Source organism: Hydra vulgaris, chromosome 04, assembly GCF_038396675.1.
Source record: "Hydra vulgaris chromosome 04, alternate assembly HydraT2T_AEP".
NCBI lineage: Eukaryota > Metazoa > Cnidaria > Hydrozoa > Anthoathecata > Hydridae > Hydra > Hydra vulgaris.
Genome location: NC_088923.1, coordinates 18,966,952 through 18,986,735, shown reverse-complemented (window position 1 = coordinate 18,986,735; position 19,784 = coordinate 18,966,952). Strand labels below are relative to the sequence as shown.

The following is a 19,784-nucleotide window of genomic DNA, read 5'->3' as shown; positions in this document are numbered from 1 at the left end:
GAGCAGCGACCATGTATTTGTAAAAAAGTGAAAGAGATGCAACTTTACGAAAGAGGCTCAAGCTTAGCAGATAGAGCAGGTCCAACTACATTTAAAATACGTTTTTGGATCTTGTCTTAAAGCATCATTAGAAGAAACAGCCCAAATATGACATTAGTATTCCATGCAGGGATAAATAAGAGATTTGTAGAGGTAGAGAATGGAATCAGAAGTAAGAAAATGGCAAGCACGATAAAGAGAAGCAACCTTAGCAGATGCTGATTTAGCAATCACATGTATATATGGTTTCCATAAAAGGTCAGTAGTAAACAATAATCCAAGATACCATAAAGAAGAGGACTTAGTGAGAGAGTTACCATTCATTAATATAGGAATGTCAACAGTATTGCGATTGTTGTTTGCAGTAAATAACTGAATTTTGTTGGAATCATAATTTACAAGCCACTGCAAGCACCAATCTGTTATAGAATTGAGATCAGATTCAAGATCCTTTGCCTGTTTTAAGTGATCCAAAAGAGAAAACCTTTTGTCAAGATAAAATTGAGTCATCAGTAAAAAGAGCAACTTTAGATGTAAGTTTGTCAGGAAGATCATTGATGTAGATAAGAAACAAAACAGGGCCAAGGATAGAACCTTAAGGTACCCCAAAAGTTACTGGAAATAAAGAAGAGTGTTGGCCTTCAAGGATGACTTTAACAAAGCGGTTAGAAAGAAACAATTACATACTCCCAAAAAATTTCCCAGAAACACCATATGAAGCAAGCTTATGGAGAAGACCAGCATGCCAAACTTTGTTGAAAGCTTTAGATATGTCAAGAGCAATAGCTCTAGCCTCTCCACTTCCAATCTAATGCGCAATAAAATCTTTCAGTCACGGCATTTAGCAAGGCAGCCGTAGAGCAAGAGGATCAAAAATTGTACTTATTGTCTGACAGTAAGTTATTTGACTCATTATGGGATGTGAGAAATTTGTTAATCAAAGACTCAAAGACCTTGCTAATAACAGTAGACTGATCAGACAATAATTGGCGGGGTCAGAATGTTATCCGGAGTTTTTGAAAATCGGAACAACATAAGCCATTTTCCAGCAAGCAGGAAAACTAGATTTGGTCAAGCACTTTTTAAATAATTTAGAGAGAATTGAAGAGACTTCTGGAGAACAATTTTGTAAGAATATGACAAGAATGTTGGACCACAAGCCGTAGAAGAAATTAATTGAGATATAACTTTAGCAAAACAAGCTGGAGTGATTTTAATGTCTAACAATAGGTTAACCTGTTTAATTGGAATGAAAGGGGGAGAACATCCAACTTCTGAGATAAGATACGAGATTTTGTAAACTGGGAATAATGAAGCTTAGCATCAGACAGCACTTTTTCAAATTGATAGCTGTTTTTTTTTAAAAGTAATGTTCTTTTTAAAAAGATGCAAAAACTGTTTAGATATAGCAGCTGCTCAAAAAGGTGGAAACCATGGAGTAGAATGAGGCTCGACTTAGAACTGACAAGAAGAAATAAAGCGTCCGTTCCTGCCTAAATCCAGGAGGTTACGTAGGAAACACATTTATCAGCTGAGAGAAAAAGACATCAGCCCAAGGACCGTCAAGAAGAAAATCACAAAAATAATCCCAGTCATCTTTAGGGTAGTAGTAACCAGTGCAATGAAGAGTGAATTTAAAAAAGAATTAAGAGATGAAAGATTTATAGAGATCATTGCAAGGTCTGAACTACCTAAAGGAGAAAAAGGAGAAACTGAACACAAGCTAGGGTTATAGACAAGACATAAATAAAGAAGTGAAGGCAAATGATTAGGGTTGTCAGGAAAATAAGTCACAAAGTTAACTATTTGAGTAAAAGATTGAGAAATGCAGATTTACAAAACAATTTACAAAGCAAGTGCTCTACCACTAAACCACTTCTGCATAATGAAATTAAAAAGAATAAAATAAGACACATAGAAAAAAAAAAAGTAAATATATAACAAAAAACATAATTTTGATATAAAAACAAAGATAATGCGCAAATTATAAATTGAAATACAAAGTAATACCTTGAGACCTTCAAAGCTTTCTATTTGATTAAAACTAACATCAAGGTACTCTAAACTGTTCTGTAAAAAAAAAATTAAACTTATACTGTAAAAATCACAAAACATTTCATAAACAAAAAAATTTTAAATTAACAAAATGTCAAAACCTTTTTAAATATTTGTTAGTATAATCAACATCAAAAATAAAGAAAATCTTAATTTAAATCAAAAATAAAATAATAATGATGATGAATATAAACAGAATAAATAATATTATTGCAATAAATCTAGTTACCATTCCATTTAGTTCATTTATTGATGTTAGCTCATTGAAACTCAGCACAAGCCTTTTTAAGAACTGCAAAGATGATAGTAATTTGACACGTGATAAACCACAATCATGTAAGTTTAGCACCTTTAATTAAGAAAAAGGCTATTCAGATATGACTCAAAAGCTTTACAAACTTTATAAAGTTATTATGCTACATGTTTATAAGTATATGTTTTTTTTTTTTAAATTTATGAACTGCCTTCCACAAGGTTTCAGATGGAGCAACTACAGTCAAGAAGGCTACATATATATATATATATATATATATACATATATATATATATATATATATATATATATATATATATATATATATATATATATATATATATATATATACACATAAAAGTGTTTTAGATCGGCAAAAAAACCGTTTAAAAAACTTTTTAAAATAACTTCTGACAATAAAAGATGTAACTATTTAATCTCTGGTATCAAAATAAGACAGTAAAATTTGTTTAAATGTCGACACTTAGATAACATTTTCGTCTTTTTTATCAGGTATTAGCAGGTAACAACCTTTTTTATCAACCAGGTAACAACCTCTTTGTGATATAAAATTAGAAATTTGTCATGAAGGCAAATTTTGGGTGTTGTTTTGATGGGTTTACAGAGTTTTATAATTTTTCACTTTATTGTGTGTTTTATGTCTTTTTCTTTTAAATTCCAAATCTTCTTAGAAAGCTCGCTATCATTTCTGTATTTCATGGCATTATAAGATTTTAAATGATTTGCGTATTTAAGCTTGAATGGTATCTCACTGATACCAAAATATACTTTTACTTTAGGATTAGGATTTTCATCAATCACTGTAGCTTGATAAACAATATTACTTAACAAACATTGATTGTTCAATGGGCAAGTGGTCTTTGTAATGAAGTTCTGGCATTTAAATTTGTATCACTGTGCAAAATCTTTTTTTTACAGTATGGTTAAAAAGAATTGCTATTGAGATCAAATGTCTTGCCAAGATAATTAACTATTTTTATATTGCATTGGATGTTTTAATTTGCATTCTTTTTCCAATGGTATGGGAATATTTTTGATCTCAAACTTATTTTTCCACTTTATTAGACAATATTATATGTACATATATAAATCTATCTATCTATCTCTCTCTCTATATATACTTTTTCATTCAATTTTTTTTTATAAAATCTTTAAAAAAAATCCTTTAAAGTTTTGCAACTATTTTTTCAGTCATTGCAATCAATGAATGTAATTAACCTGTTAAGCAATTTATATAACTATACTTATCATTAGCACATTTTATTGAGTTATGAAGAAAACAATTAGCATTAGTAATTTTAAAAATGTCTTTGCGCATTGTAAAGCATTAGGGGGTAATAAATTGCAAATCAATTTTTTTGTTGAAATTTTTTTATGTTTAGTTAATAATTATATAAAAATTTAATTATATTGTGTAATAAATTTAAACAAGTTGATTAAATGTTCAAAAAAATTTAACATCCAAAAATAATTTTTTGTTGACAAACCTCCATTTTTAATCAAAACTCTGTTTTTAATCTGCGCATGTGAGCTATTTCAGAATAACATTATTTCAACCATTTATTTAGAGCTTTAATTATTCAACTTTTTTTTTTTTAAACCTTTGTTAAAAAAAAGCAATGATTTGGTTTAAAGTTATGCCAAAAGTAATACTTCTACAGCATAAAATATTTTTTTATTTACAAAGTTTAGTAATTATTATAAAACAAAAGTTAAAACACCGAAAAAAAATTACAATTGACCTGACAATAAAAACAGTTGACCATCAAGTCTATGTGTTAGCCAGTCAAATTGACCACCTGCCTTCGATTTTTTATTTTGTGTGCTGATATATATATATATATATATATATATATATATATATATATATATATATATATATATATATATATATATATATATATATATACATATACACATATTTATATTATATATATATATATATATATATACACATATTTATATTATATATATATATATATATATATATATATATATATATATATATATATATATATATATATATATATATATATATATATATATATATTGTATGTGGTATATATATTATATTTGGGAGGCCTCAATAAAAAAATTATTGCACACCCTTTTATTAGGTAAGGTTTAATAACAAAAGTACATAATTATATTTTTTAAACTGTTGGTGAGAAGTAGTCCCACAGACTTGCTTTGTGAGCCATTTAGAGCCTCATTTTTGTCTAGAATGATGCATTTCTAAAATGTATTAAAGTGAACTAGTGTCAGTGTTACATGCATCAGTGTTAATTATTAGGGTAAAGATAATTATATAAAAACCAACTATTTAAGTGTTACATCCATCAGTTTTACTTACTAGGATGAAAACAAGTATGCAAATTTATATAAATTAGGTTGATGGTAATGGTGAGGTGAGGGAGGGGGGGGGGGGTAGTAGAGGTAATACAAAAAAAGCTACTTTAAATATTAAAAAAAGTTTTTCATAGTCCTTATTTGTTAGTTTTGTTAAATGTTGTTATAACATGCTGCTGGTAAAAAGTCTTTAATTTATCTACTAAAAGAGGCTTTGCTGTAGAAGAAATATTTGCTTTGAACTAGAAAATCATAACTTCATATCCAACTGTGTTGCAGAACAGTGTGGCAAATAAAAAATGGATGGGGAGTGGTCAATTCGACCAACAAACACATGGAATTGCTTTTTTTGAACAGTCAAAATTTTTAATTTTTTCTATATTAAACTGTTATCTTGGTATTAGTTCTTCATGAATGAGTTTTATAAATACAAAAATAATGTTTGAAAATTAACGAACTTGTTTTCCTTTTAAATTAATAATTTTAAATAAAACCAATCCTTTTTTAAAATAGAAACTTGCAAATAACAAATGTTTTAACTACCTGCTAAATGTTTTAACTACCTTAATATTTTTTCAAATATTGAAGCAATTTTCGAAAATATTAAAAAAATGTGAAATAAACACTTAACACTATTGTCAACTAAACTTTTTGATGAATACACATGATTGTACACTAAATTGTTTGATGAAATGTTAATATAACAAAAGGTTATCTTACATAAAATAACGTTTTTACTAAAAATGTATTTACAATTATAAGTTTAAAGTATTTCTATTGTTTTGTTTTTTCAACAGGTGGCTTTAACTCTAATCCTGCTTGTGTTAAAAATTGTGTTGTTTGTCTCATTTTAGTCACCATCATTTTGATGGATTGATATTTAATGATTCTATTACACTTCAATAATAGAAAATAATGTTCCAACGCGCAATTGATAACTTTAAATTTATTGAAAAATAATTCATATCCATTGCAATGATTTTGAAAATGGTGCGAAAAGCTACTAGAAAAATGAATTAAAACATTAAGTACAGTTGGAAGTAGAAATATTCTTAGCTGCATACAACAATTTTAAATAATAATAAAATAAGAACTTCTATCTCTAAGATTAATGATGTTAAAGAAGAAAAATAATTGCACATTTCATAGCTCTGCTAAAATAAAACCATTTAAAAACTGCTAATGTTAATTATTTAATATTGATGTTATTAACTCTTCTGCGCAAATACTTTTTAAACTGATTACTTAATTCTGAAAAGTCAATCGTTTTAGGAAACACTGCTATAAAAATTACTAATGTTACATGAAATCCTAACAAGATTTTTACATAAGAGATTTTTAATATATATTTTTAATGATTCTTATTACAGGAGAAAAAGCAAATAACCTATAAACCATGTATTCATTCATTGTAATTTGCAGCAAAACTTACAAGAAAATAAATAAAAATGTTATATATATATATATATATATATATATATATATATATATATATGTATATATATATATATATATACGTATATATGTATGTATATATATATATATATATACATATATATATATATATATATATATATATATATATATATATATATATAATATTGTCAATTTATTTAAAATTGTATAATTTTCTATTTGTAACATCATTAACGATTGCAATACCATTCTCTTTTAGCATTAACTCCACACTAACCTGTAGTGCTAAACTAAAATATAATTAAATACAGTGCCACATTTGGGGCTACGGCGCCCTTAGACATATCAATAGTTGCCGCCCTATGATTCTTGATAGAAGTTTAAACAATACCTATCTAAAGTAAAAATTAATTATCTATTTTAACAATTTGAATTTTGTTAAATCAATAAATTAACAAAAACTAATTTTTATTAGTTTATTGATTTAATAAAAAATCAAAAATTTACTGTAAAAGTAGTAATATTCTATTACACAACATAATGACAATTAAGTTATTTAATGTGAGTTTTTGCTTAAAGACAGTCATTGCTGCTTAAAACCTTTGTTGTTTATTTTAAACTAATCATAGGAATAGTTTTGAAAAATACAAACAAATTCAAAAGTAATTCTGATTATGTGATTAAAAAAAATGTGTTGATTTTTTACAGAAAAGAAAAAACTAGGTGCTCTTTTTTAGTTGGCGCTCCATAGTCAGTTGCCTAGATTTGCCTAATGACAAATGCACCTATGACTTTGTACAAAAGATTAATTTAATCTAGACCATTATTAAATTTGATAAGTTTTTTTATTTCTTTATATACAAGGTTATTCCATAATTAAAACCATTTTATTATAAGATTATAAATACTTTATTTAATAAAACAGATAAATTATGAAAAATTATAAGAAACATTTTCCACAAATTTTTTCAAGTTCAATATTTATTTTTAAATAAAAGAATTTCTAGACAACGCCAACAATAAATATTGCCAAAGATGCTCATAAAAATTAGCAAAACTACCTGATCGGGTGTCTAGCAAACGCGCTCTTTTATAGTGTTTCTTGTTTTTGCCAATGGTTTCATTCTCTTATAAATTGTTTTTATTTCACCAAAAACTTCCTCTATGAGATTTAATTGGGGAGAATAGGCAGGTAAAAACTTGAATATAATCTGATTTTCATTTAATAATCTCAACACATCTCTGCAGTGATGAAATTTACAATTATCCATGATAAGAACGTGATTTGAATTGCTTCTGAAATATGGAATAAGATTTTGTGTAATAAAATTTTTAAATCTTTCTGAATTATAAGCACCATCACTTAACTCATAAGAAACTATTCCATTAATATTAATAACCATCATCAAGCTAATATTTACACCTTTGCTGGCTGAGAAAGTAACATATGCTTTTTGATTTACCAATGAATATCCATAATTAGTAGTGGTGTGCAGGTTAAAACCTGTTTCATCTAAAAATACTAATTAGTCCTAATTATAGTTTGCTAATTCTCTTGCAAATAATTGCCTGGCGTCTAAAATTCTTGGAGAATTTTTTTTTAATTGGTACTTTAGTTAGCCTCTTTCTAGAATATCCCATTTTTTTTATAAATTTTACTTACATAACTTTGTGAGTGATTGATTCCAATATTAATTAAATTTTCTACAATTTCTTGCTGAACATAACTACTGTCATTATTTAAATATGTGGCTATTTCATTTTTTATTATACTGCTATCCTTAAATTTCAGCCCTCTTTTGGCACCTAATATTACTTTATCCGTTAAGTCAACATTATTTTTTTGATTAATTTACATACACAGCTGTAGGATAAGTTGGTTGATTCTTGAATTTCTTTATTAGATTTTTCAAGATCTAAATATCTTTTAACATTTTTAATCGTTTCGTTAGTAATTTCAATTCAGGTCTTTCTATCTTGTGTCATACTTGGGCAATTTTTTTAAGTTTATATATTTTAAAATAAAGTGGTTTTAATTAAGGAATAAAGTGGTTTTAATTATGGAATAACCCTGTAATAAATAAAATTTAATCTATTGTCAGCTATAAGAGGAACTAAAAATGATTCTGGTGCTGAAAAACAAAAACCGAAATTTTTTTTAAATATTTAAAGGTGGATGGTAGAGCAGTCATGGATGATGCCAATGTCTATCCGGAAGAGAAAACCAAAAGTATGGAAATTGATCAGATGATTCCATTATATTATGTCCCCAATATTTCATCTAACTTAATGAATGCAAAAGAACATGACAAAGTTACGCAAGATAATAGAATTCAAATTATTCAAAAAATATTTGGAGTTACAATTTGTCAATACAATTTGTAACTATCCAAAGGGAATTGTTGAAATGATTAAATCCCTAATAACTGCCTGGTTCATATAATAATAGATGAACCAGGCCTAGTTACTGGTCTTGATAGCTAGTATATATATATTTGGGTGTTTAAAAAAAAGTTTTTTGTTTATAGACAGTTTTGCTTTTATTTCTGTACATTAAAAGTAAAATAAAGTTTTTTGAAAATTTTGAAATTTGCCCCCTTTTTAGAAATTTTATGCCCTCTGACACTCTTATTATCTACATTATTCTCCTTCAAACTGTGTTTTTAGGCTAAATATGAAAATGTATTTTTTGTTTTGATATTGAGATATTTTTGTACCAATATTATAAAAGAAAAAAAATACTGTAAAATAATAATAAAAAATGTAAAAAAATTTGTTATGCAGCTCATTATCGAATTTTATTAATAAGCTCTCACCTTTGTGTTTACTGATCAAATGTCATTTCTGTTTACTGATTAACTGTTATTTCTGTTTACTGATCAACTGTCATTTCTGTTTACTGATCAACTGTCATTTCTGTTTACTGATCAAATGTCATTTCTGTTTACTGATCAACTGTCATTTCTGTTTACTGATCAAATGTTATTTCTGTTTACTTATCAACTGTCATTTCTATTTACTAATCACTGGTCATTTCTGTTTAATATTTTGGCATCAGATGTACAAGATTTGATAAGAAAAATCACCCACCTTCTCCAGCAAATCTCAGATTTAGATTTTTATCAGACCGATGTTAATTAAAGAAACAATTTTTGATTTAATTAAGCAAAAGATATACTATGAAAGCAAAAATAAAGAAGCACAGAAAATAAAAGCAATTAAAAATATCAAATAAAATTATAAAATCTCTAAAGTACTAGCAGCATTTGATGAAAGAGAATCTAAATTTTTTGATAAAAAATAAGTAAGTTCCATTTGTTTCTCTCTTGAATAGTTGAATCTATCCAACAGAGAAAACAATTTAGCTTTAGTTGAAGCATTCGAACACAAGTTGGATGAAGTATATTAAAATATTCAGCAAGCAGATTAGAGAATAAAATTTGACAACAATTTCTAGTCGATATTAAAAAAACATTCAGTTTTCTTAATGTATTCAACCAACATACTCTTCCATTCAATGGAAATCAAAGCTAGTATCTGAGATAAAATAATATCTGAGGTAAAATAGAAAAATTGGCTATTGCAGTAATGCAAAAACTAAGTGCACCAGAAAAGAAATAGTTGTGTGTGTTCAGGATTCTTGATTTAACTGGGAGTAGCCAAACTATTGCAACCATAGATGATGTAAAGCACTGGGAGCTAGAAAAAATGTGACAATTTTATTTGAATTATGAGCCATTCAGAAACCTTAAAAATGAAGTATGGTCTTAAATTAAATTAATCAAGACATGATTATTGAGATGTTGCTAACTTGCTTTGCAATTACTAAATTCAGAACACATAAACTAACAGTCACACAAACCTAAATAAACGTGTATAAGTTTGAAAAATATCAGAAATGTTTGCCTTTGCTGATCTAGCAGAGTATAACAAAAGTTATATAGAGAAATTATTGCAGTTTTGCAACTTTATTATGAATTTTAAAATGTGTGTTTATTTCCAACAAAAATGATACAGATGGTTTTAGCTTTATAAACTGTCATAAAGCTAATATAAAAAATTCTTAAAGACATGAGCAAAAATATGAATGATAATATAGAAATTCCACAATTTCTTTTTGTCAAGCCAAGAACTAAATTGAACAATTAAGTTTAACTAAAGTCAAGCAACATTCTAAACCTATTCAGATATTCAGGCTAAGATGCTGATTAGTGGGCCAAATCCCTCAAGTTTTTAAAACTTAACACAAATTTTCAACACGTTTAAGGAAATTTAATCATACAAAAAAAAAAGGTGAGAGGGTCAAGTATGAAAATTTCGAAAAAATATATTTTGATTTAGTTTTTAATAAAAACAAAACTACACAATATACAGCCTAAAATTTTGAACATATATATATATATATGCTCAAAATTTTGCTGATATATATATATATATATATATATATATATATATATATATATATATATATATATATATATATATATATATATATATATATATATATATATATATATATATATATATATATTAGTGGTGTACACTGGGTTTTTAGATGTTTGAGTTTTGACACTTACAGGCATTGTGCAAACCCCAAACTTTTGTATGTTTATGCTTATATCAAAAAAGAATGCTTTGCAAAGAATTGGGGTGATTGGAGCTTGGGAACAAAAAAAACTCTAATTTTTGGGCCCACCCAGCCCTTAATGTTAGAGCAACGAGTTTATAAAATATTTTCTTTACTATTTTTATCTAAATTCATATTCATCAACAAATTTCAAGTTTCATGCAATAATCTCTTAGTGTTCAGTTTTTATGAACCTGCAGTGTTTACAGCCCCCTCAAATTGAGGGGGGTTAAAATATGGCCATAGTTTTTGAAAAATTACTATGGCTATAAAAAAATAAAAAAAAAGAGATTATTGCATGAAACTTAAAATTTGTTGCTGAATATAAATTTAGATAAAAATGGTGAAGAAAATATTTTATAAACTCGTTGCTCCCACTTTAAGGGCTGGGTGGGCCAAAAAATTAGGGTTTTTTTGTTCCCAAGCTCCAATCACCGCAATTCTTTGCAAAACATTCTTTTTTGATATAAGCATAAACATACAAAAGTTTGGAGTTTGCACAATGCTTGTAAGTGTCAAAACTCAAACATTTAAAAATCTAGTGTACACTACTATATATATATATATATATATATATATATATATATATATATATATATATATATATATATATATATATATATATATATATATATATATATATATATATATATATATATAAGTTTAATTTTGCTGTGAGCATATATTCAGCAAGAGTGCTCAACGAATGATATCAGAGCTATATAATTGATTTTTTGATGAGATTAAATAAAAATAACTACATGATTTTTACTACTCTAGTAGTAAAAATCATGTAGTTATTTTTATTTAATCTCGTCAAAAAATCAATTATATATATATATATATATATATATATATATATATATATATATATATATATATATATATATATATATATATATATATATATATATATATATATATATGTATATATAGAGAGATATATAGAAACACACATATTTATTGACATTATATGTTCAGCTAAAACTCAAATAAAACAACGAATAAACATATTGTACATAAAAGAAAAAACTGATACCTACAGTTATTTTTGAAAGATTTGTTTGCCCTGACTGATGCAGAAGAAGTTCTTCTGTTAAAAATGTTAACCTAAAAAGGATGTATAAACAAAAAAAAATTTCTTATTCTAATGATGAATCCATTTTATAATTAAAAGAAAGAACAAAAAATTGAATTTATGAATATTAAGATGTAAATATGGATTATACAGGTATATAGCTACATTTTTAAAGATCTTTATATAGGATCTTCATATAATTTATTTCAATTTCTTTTAAAATTGAAAAAAATTAGATTAGAAATTTTTAATTTTAACTTAGGTATTAAGTATTGTTTACATATTTTATGTAACAGCTTATAATAAACTAACCTTGGTCTTGATTTTACTACAGGTTCCATATTTATTATTTCTCGATCTTTAGCAAACTCTTTAGCGTATATATCATTTAAATTTACTTTTTGATATAAAGGATTAACATCCATGCATGGTAAAATATTTGAAAACATATCTATCAATGGATGAGTGGACTAAAATAAAAAAAAGATATATATATATATATATATATATTTATACACACATATGTATATATACATTTATAGCAAATATAGATAAACATTTACCAACTTAGCTAACCTAATCCAGGAGGTTTATTTCACAAAAGGAACAAAAAAACAAAGAATAATGAAAAATTATGTAACATTAGATACATACTGAAGATACCATACTAAAATTGGTTTATGCGCTACAGAAGCACATATACCAATTTTAGTATGACATCATACTAAAATTGTTATATGTGCCATTTGTAAATTTTACCTAATTAGTCAGTGAATGTATGTGTTGCAGGGGCTTCAGCACATACGTTAACTGACTGAATAGGTAAAACATGCAAGAAATGTTTCTATATTAACTAAGGGTTTGGGTTGCAGCAGCAACCATTTTTTTTCATTATTCTTCACTTTTTTCTTCTCTATCTGAAAAATTAAACCGCACATTTTAATAATTAAAGAGTACAAAATAAATGTGTGTGCATGTGTGTGTGTGTATTGAACATAAAACTTAATGATTTAATTCATTAAACACTTTTTTAAAAGTTTGTGTAAGATATCATTAACACACACACACACACACACACACACACACACACACACACACACACACACACACACACACACACACACACATACACACACACACACAACCCTAAGTTGATATATGCATTGAAGACCCAACAGATTATTTGAGCAATAACTTTTATTAAGATAACTCAGAGCTTTTTAAAATGAAACAAAATATATTTCAAACATTTTTTCTCTATATATATATATATATATATATATATATATATATATATATATATATATATATATATATATATATATATATATATATATATATATATATATATATATATATATATATATATATATATATATATATATACCTACATTTGTTTCATATTCAAAATCCACAATATATTCAATAAGAACCAAACTCGGATCAAACACAAACCATGAACACTGTCTTAATGTGCAATCACATAAATTGTTTTTCCTAACATTTTGTTGACTTGTACATTCAGATGCTGTATGCTGCTTGCTTTTGTAAACAGAATTTATTCCAGGATAAGATGTTGAGTTAATTCTAAAAAACTTTACTATATTTATTGAAATTAAAATCAAGAATAAAAAAAAATATATATAAAATGATAAAAAAAAGACATAAAACTTTTTGACTTCATTTAATTTGTTTTTTTAGCCCATTAGTATTCTATTATCTATTATAATAATGAAGATACTTTATAATTCAATTAGTTAATTATAAATTGAGTAAAACTTTGTAAAACTCATTTTACATATATAGACAAAACAGAGAAAATAAAGCACTCTAATTTAACTCTGGTAAAGTCAACTCTAATTTGAGAAAGAATACTCTGATTTAAATTCCTCATTTCAATGTGGTTAAAGGTAGGAAAAGTTCTTGGATGTTAATTTTTTCTTAGATGGTAATTTTTCTAGCTGTAGTTTGACCATAAAAAAACAGATTAACTGATTTATACACATTTACATTTGCAGATTTAGATTAACACTGTATAATTTTGGGGGAAAAACTACTTGTGTTTAAAAGGTATAGTACTAGTGTTAGAAGGTTTACAAAACAGAACAATGAACTTAACTCAAACAGCAAACTCTTTTACATATTCTGATGGAAAAAAGTTGACTATTTTGATGCCTTTAAAAGATAAACAGTTCAAAAATGATGTAAAAAGTACTTCTACTTTTCAAATTGCTATTAAAAGGGTCAATTATTATGGGTAAACACTAATAAAAATACTGGACAAAAGACATATGGTCAGACAAATCTTGATTTTATCTGCACTCAGATCACCACAAATGTGCATATTGCGGCCTCAGAGCAAAAAGATTGTAATTGACAAAAGGGCAAAAAAATAATTTTAGTGTATAACCCGATTTAGTGTTGGGGGTAGTACCTGAATATGGTCGAATTTTTTTCCAATTTTCCAAAATCATTCTTCACATGCCACATGAAGGACTTGGATTAATTTTTATATGAACAAAATTTAAGTTTGACCTTTTGATGAACCAGGTTGTTTAAGTTTTATATGATCTAGAAGATATTATTTTATAGTAAGAGCAATTATTAAAAACTACTTGAGCCAAATTTAAAAAAGTTTCATATTTGCATTGATTTAAGCGAGACATCTCAACTTTCAAAAAGTGTTTTTTTCCATTTTGAAAAAATCTCAGTTACAACCTTTTAGCTATTATTATTATATTTTGCTATACATGCCTGCAATATGGAGGTCTAATAAGCAATTTCATCATCATTTTCTACAAAAAAAAATAGGAAACCTAGAAACCATGGTTTGGGGATCAGCAGCAGAATTAAAATAAATTCAGAAAAACATATAAAAATATTACAAGAACAATTGCTACAAACCATAGTATTTCAACAAGAAAATGTCCTATGACATAAATCCTTTTATGTTTTAAATTAGCATGCTCAAAGTACTGACTTTAATTCCATAGAAACTTTGTAGGATTATGTTGATAAAAAGGTCCAAAAGAGGCAATTTTTTAATTTGGAACATTTATGGATAGGTATCCAAGAATCCTGGGCTTCCATACCAGATACAACTCTGAACATATATATATATATATATACATATATATATACACACACACATATATATATATCTACATATATATATATATATATATATATATATATATATATATATATATATATATATATATATATATATATATATATATATATATATAAACTAGTAAAAACACTTATCTAATTTTTAGTTGTCTTCTACAAGTTGTTTTGCCATTAGTAGGCTCATCAGGAAGATGAGCCTGCTGATAGCGAAAAAACTTGTAGAAGACGACTAAAAATTAGATAAGTGTTTTTATATAGTTTTACAAATTGTTGGCTTTGAGAGTACAGAAGGTAAAAATCATTCTTTTGACAACAAAATATGTCACTTTTAATTACTTTTGACTTTTGCCCATAACTTCCATGCTGTCTAAAAGTTAAAACCATTAACTTAATTGCAAAATAATTGCTTTTTAAATTACTAAAAAATACAAACTAAAAAACTAAATATGTTTGCTTTATTTATTTTTTTATGTTTTATACTGCTTTTATTTTTCAATTTTATTTGTATTGTTTTTTTTTTTTAGTGCACATACATCGACTGACAAATAGGTAAAAAATGCGATGATTGCTACTACATATATCTGTTATTATCTACTACATATATCTACTATAGCATATATAGATAACAAATTGCTAATAGTTTTTCCTATTTGAATAGCATTTTTATATATATATTTTTTTTGTTATTCACCTTCTCAAGGCCAAGAAGGCCACTACAGATGAGGAGGCTACTTAATAGTGGTTATAACCCTCTCTCAACTCTATAACTCCGAAACACGAACCTTGACGAACAAGGCCGCTGCGCGGAGAAAGTTGAGCGCGGTACTACCAGGGACGTGGTGAGGATCGAACTCGGAACCTCTCGCTTTACCTCTACACCATTACCGCATTTATTAATATTGCTTTTTAAAAAAAAAAAAAAAAAAAGTATAATAAAATAAATGAGTGCTTCCACATGCCAAACCCTCAGTTGATGTAGCTGCACTCCTTTGCGACAGCAGGCTATTAAATGGTTGATGTATGTACAGAAGCCAGCAGGCTATTTCAGTGTGACATCAGAGATGCTATCTAAACACACACACACACACACACACACACACACACACACACACACACACACACACACACACACACACACACATATATATATATATATATATATATATATATATATATATATATATATATATACATATACACATACATAATGTCAATTATTTTTTTATGCAAATATGCAAAGAATGAGTGTCAATCATCCAAATGCCATAATAAATGTCATAACAAATGTCAATCATCTAAGTATCTAAATACCATAAAATGTCAATTATAGATACTGTCTGCGGAAACACAACCTGAAAGTCAATGCATTTGGTTTGCAAACCTAATTTTAAATGGTGCTTTTGCTTATACAAAATTTATAAACTAAAGTGTGACATTAGGTATGATCTTTAATATTGAGACATAAGTTAATTAAAAAATATTAATTAAAATGTTAAATTTCAAATTTTTAAGTAAATTAAAAAAAAAAAATCTTTTTCTTTTTTATCATTATTAATTTCTTTTAATTTTCTTATTCTTTTTTTTCTTTTTTAATATTTTTATAGAAATTTCTATTGTTTTTGTTATTATTATATATTTTTTTATTACTGCTATTATTATTATTATTATTATTATTATTATTATTATTATATTTATTAGAGTTATTATAGATACTATTACTTTTGCTGTTGCTTTTGCTCTATCAATCAATAAAGTTATTATTGTTATTACTATTTTTTAAATTAATATTATTAATATAGTTATTTGGCATCACTCCTTTTATTCGGGTTTCTGCATGAGTTACACCTTCCTTGTCAATCAGTTTATACTTATTATTATTAACAATATTTCATTATGATTTTATTATTTGTAATGTTATAGATATTCTTGTTGCTATTATCATTATTATTAATATTATTATTATTATTATTGTTATTATTATTATACTATTGTAATTATATGATTGTAAATTATAAATTTTAAGGAAAATAAATATCTTGTTGCTGTTGTTTTGTTGTTATCAATTAGAATATTTTAGAAGTGATATTTGCTTAATAAATAGCATTATTTTTTTTGCATTGGCTAAAGATTAAATGTTTTCATCAATACAGTTTAATAGCGCTGTATTGTATCAATTTAATAGCTAAGAATACTGAACAAATTTTTTTGTATGTTGATGTACTTAAGTCACTTACATGTCGGGAAAAACTAACTTTAAATATTCATTCAAAATATTCAATTCAAGAATATTCCATAGAATCAAGAAAAAAAACTGCAAAGTACAAATACATTAATAAAAACAAATAGGGAAGATATCATTTTTGCTCTTCAACAAAATCTAAATACAAAAAATTTTATTATAGTTACTACAAAACCAAATTATCATAAACAAATTTTTTTAGAAAACTCAATGATAAGTTTCCTAATATGTAGGCAGTTTCTGAACAAAATGAAAAATTATATATTTACATAATTCTAATCTTACTTTTGCTGATAAAAAAATTTACACAACTTAAATTAAAAAAATTACAACCAATTTTTTAAAAAACAATGTTACTATTTTAACCTATACAAAAATTATATGTAATAATTGATATCAGTATTGGATAATTAACTTAACAGTTTTGATAGAAGAAAAAACTTTCTTTATAGTTATTAAAGCTCAGTCAAACACCCTTTGTGAAGATCAAAGTTAAAATAAATTTTAAAACATATTATTGCTCATGACCTTAAAAGACCATAAAGAAAATTTCAATAACGATCAGTCTGTTAAATTAATCCTGCAAAAAACAAAATTGACAGAACAAATTGTTTCTAATGTAAATTCTAAATATAGAAATAATCTTCAACTACCAAATAGTGGGAAAAATGCAAGGTGTTATAAGCTGGTTGAAATTGATTAATTTTTAATATTGTTGATTTCTACTCCAGCCCATTGTAGAAAAACTAAATAGCTTAAACTTCGTAGGTAAGTGTAGGGTGTTTACAAAAGAAAATTCTCACTTTTACTAATGACCAAGTTAAGATTAAAAAACCATATGGGTTGTTTGGTGATTGAATGTAAATTTTGACAGTGAAAAATGTTTACAAATTGGAAGAATTTTTCTTTTGCTATAGATTATTTAGCTCTATAAATTTTTCCCTATAACAGATGATTAACAGAAAATATTCTATATCAAGCATATGTTACTCGCACTAGCCTAGTCAGACTCTAACTGATAAAACCTACATTGGTTTAAGCACAACACCTTTTAAAATTAGATTAGCAACCAATGTTAAATCTTTCAATATCCTCAAATATAAAATTGATACTGACCTGTCAAATGAAGCATGCAAATTAAAAGATGTAGGTTTAAACCAAATAGTTAAGTGAAAAGTAATCAAACAGTGTGAAGATTACAACCCTGTAAACCCTACAAAACCATGCAATTTATGCATAATTTAAAAAAAATTAAAATTATTAATTTAGAGGTGCCAACCTGTTAAATAAACAATGCAAGGTTCTAATAATTCAAAGTGTATAAGAATAAATTTCTTATTTCATGATATGGCATTTCATGATATGGCATGAACCAATGACTGGATGTTTGGATCTGAATTATTCTTATTTTCTCTGTGCATTGTATGTCTTTGTGTGTCTATTCTCTGCACCCATTTAAACATACACAAATAATTTAAAAACTAAATTTTATGAATTCAATTAATTTTATATCAAAATTTTTCTCCAAATATTATGAGAAATATATACTTACTCTTTATCATTTGTGTAAGCGGCACTTGGTCCAATAAGTACTTTACATATAAACAACTTTCCTAAGTAATGAATTGAAAATTTTTTAACAACAAACTTTTTAAAAACAAACTTAATAATCTAAAAAAGAATTTTGGTGTTTTTGGTTAAAAGGGGGTAAAGGACTTAAATAAAAAGTCTCCAAACTTACTATTCTCAATAAAATCCACCATTTTCACTCATCTCAATAAGTCTCCTTAGTTACTAATTTCAATATAAGCCAGTAATCTAACTAAACTTTAAACTCAAAAAAGGTTTCCATGCTTAGTATTTCGCTAAAACTATTTAATATGCTTTATTATCTCAATAACAGCAACAATTTTTAATAACCATCATAATTAATTTTTCTTTTACTTTTTTTACCTTTAAATATAATAGGTTCCATTTTCAATGATAAATCATATATTCAAGTGTTGATAAAAAATTCAGCTTTGGTCTGTTAGAAAAAACCTCTCTTATGACTGTGTAGGGCTCGCAGTTGGTAACAGAAGTAAAATATTTTTAATATTTTAAATAATAGTCCGATTTAATTAGATTATTTTTAAGGAAAAATTTTTATAAAACTGAAACTTTAGTTAATGGTACTCAAATATATGTAGATCATGAAAAAAAAGCCTAATGATTCATAACAAGAAAACCCGCAATTCGGGGCCCTATTTTATCCATTTCCTCTTACGCATCATTGATGTCCTGAAGCAGGGATGCAGAGTCCAAAAAGGACTCCAACTTTAAATCTCTATTTTCTCTTGGTCTATGGTGTCCAGGAGCTCTAAAAGTGTCAAGTAACTTTTAGATCTGTATTATTAAAAAAAACCCATAAAGTTTTATGAGTCAGAATTTTTTTTTTTCTTTTTTTTAAACCTAGAGTCTTCAAGTCCTAGCCCCTATTATACATAAGGACTCCAGGTTCAAACTTTGGTTGTTCCTCTAAACAAAAAAGTCTAAACTTTTGGATCTTTATATATTTTTGGAGCTCTTGGATACC

The 19,784-nt window shown here is 26.0% G+C and overlaps 1 protein-coding gene across 1 annotated transcript in view; it reads right to left on the bottom strand.

The window, feature by feature from the left end:
* Positions 1 to 19,784, bottom strand: part of LOC100199231 (leucine-rich repeat-containing protein 9) — a 95,008-nt gene that overhangs the window by 36,971 nt on the left and 38,253 nt on the right. Inside the window, exons 15-20 of the mRNA XM_065795691.1 lie at positions 18,762 to 18,822; positions 13,230 to 13,425; positions 12,151 to 12,308; positions 11,804 to 11,870; positions 2,324 to 2,443; positions 2,050 to 2,109 (exon numbers count right to left, since the gene is read on the bottom strand). Coding sequence (XP_065651763.1) covers positions 2,050 to 2,109; positions 2,324 to 2,443; positions 11,804 to 11,870; positions 12,151 to 12,308; positions 13,230 to 13,425; positions 18,762 to 18,822 — 662 coding nt within the window. The remainder of the gene's footprint in view (positions 1 to 2,049; positions 2,110 to 2,323; positions 2,444 to 11,803; positions 11,871 to 12,150; positions 12,309 to 13,229; positions 13,426 to 18,761; positions 18,823 to 19,784) is intronic.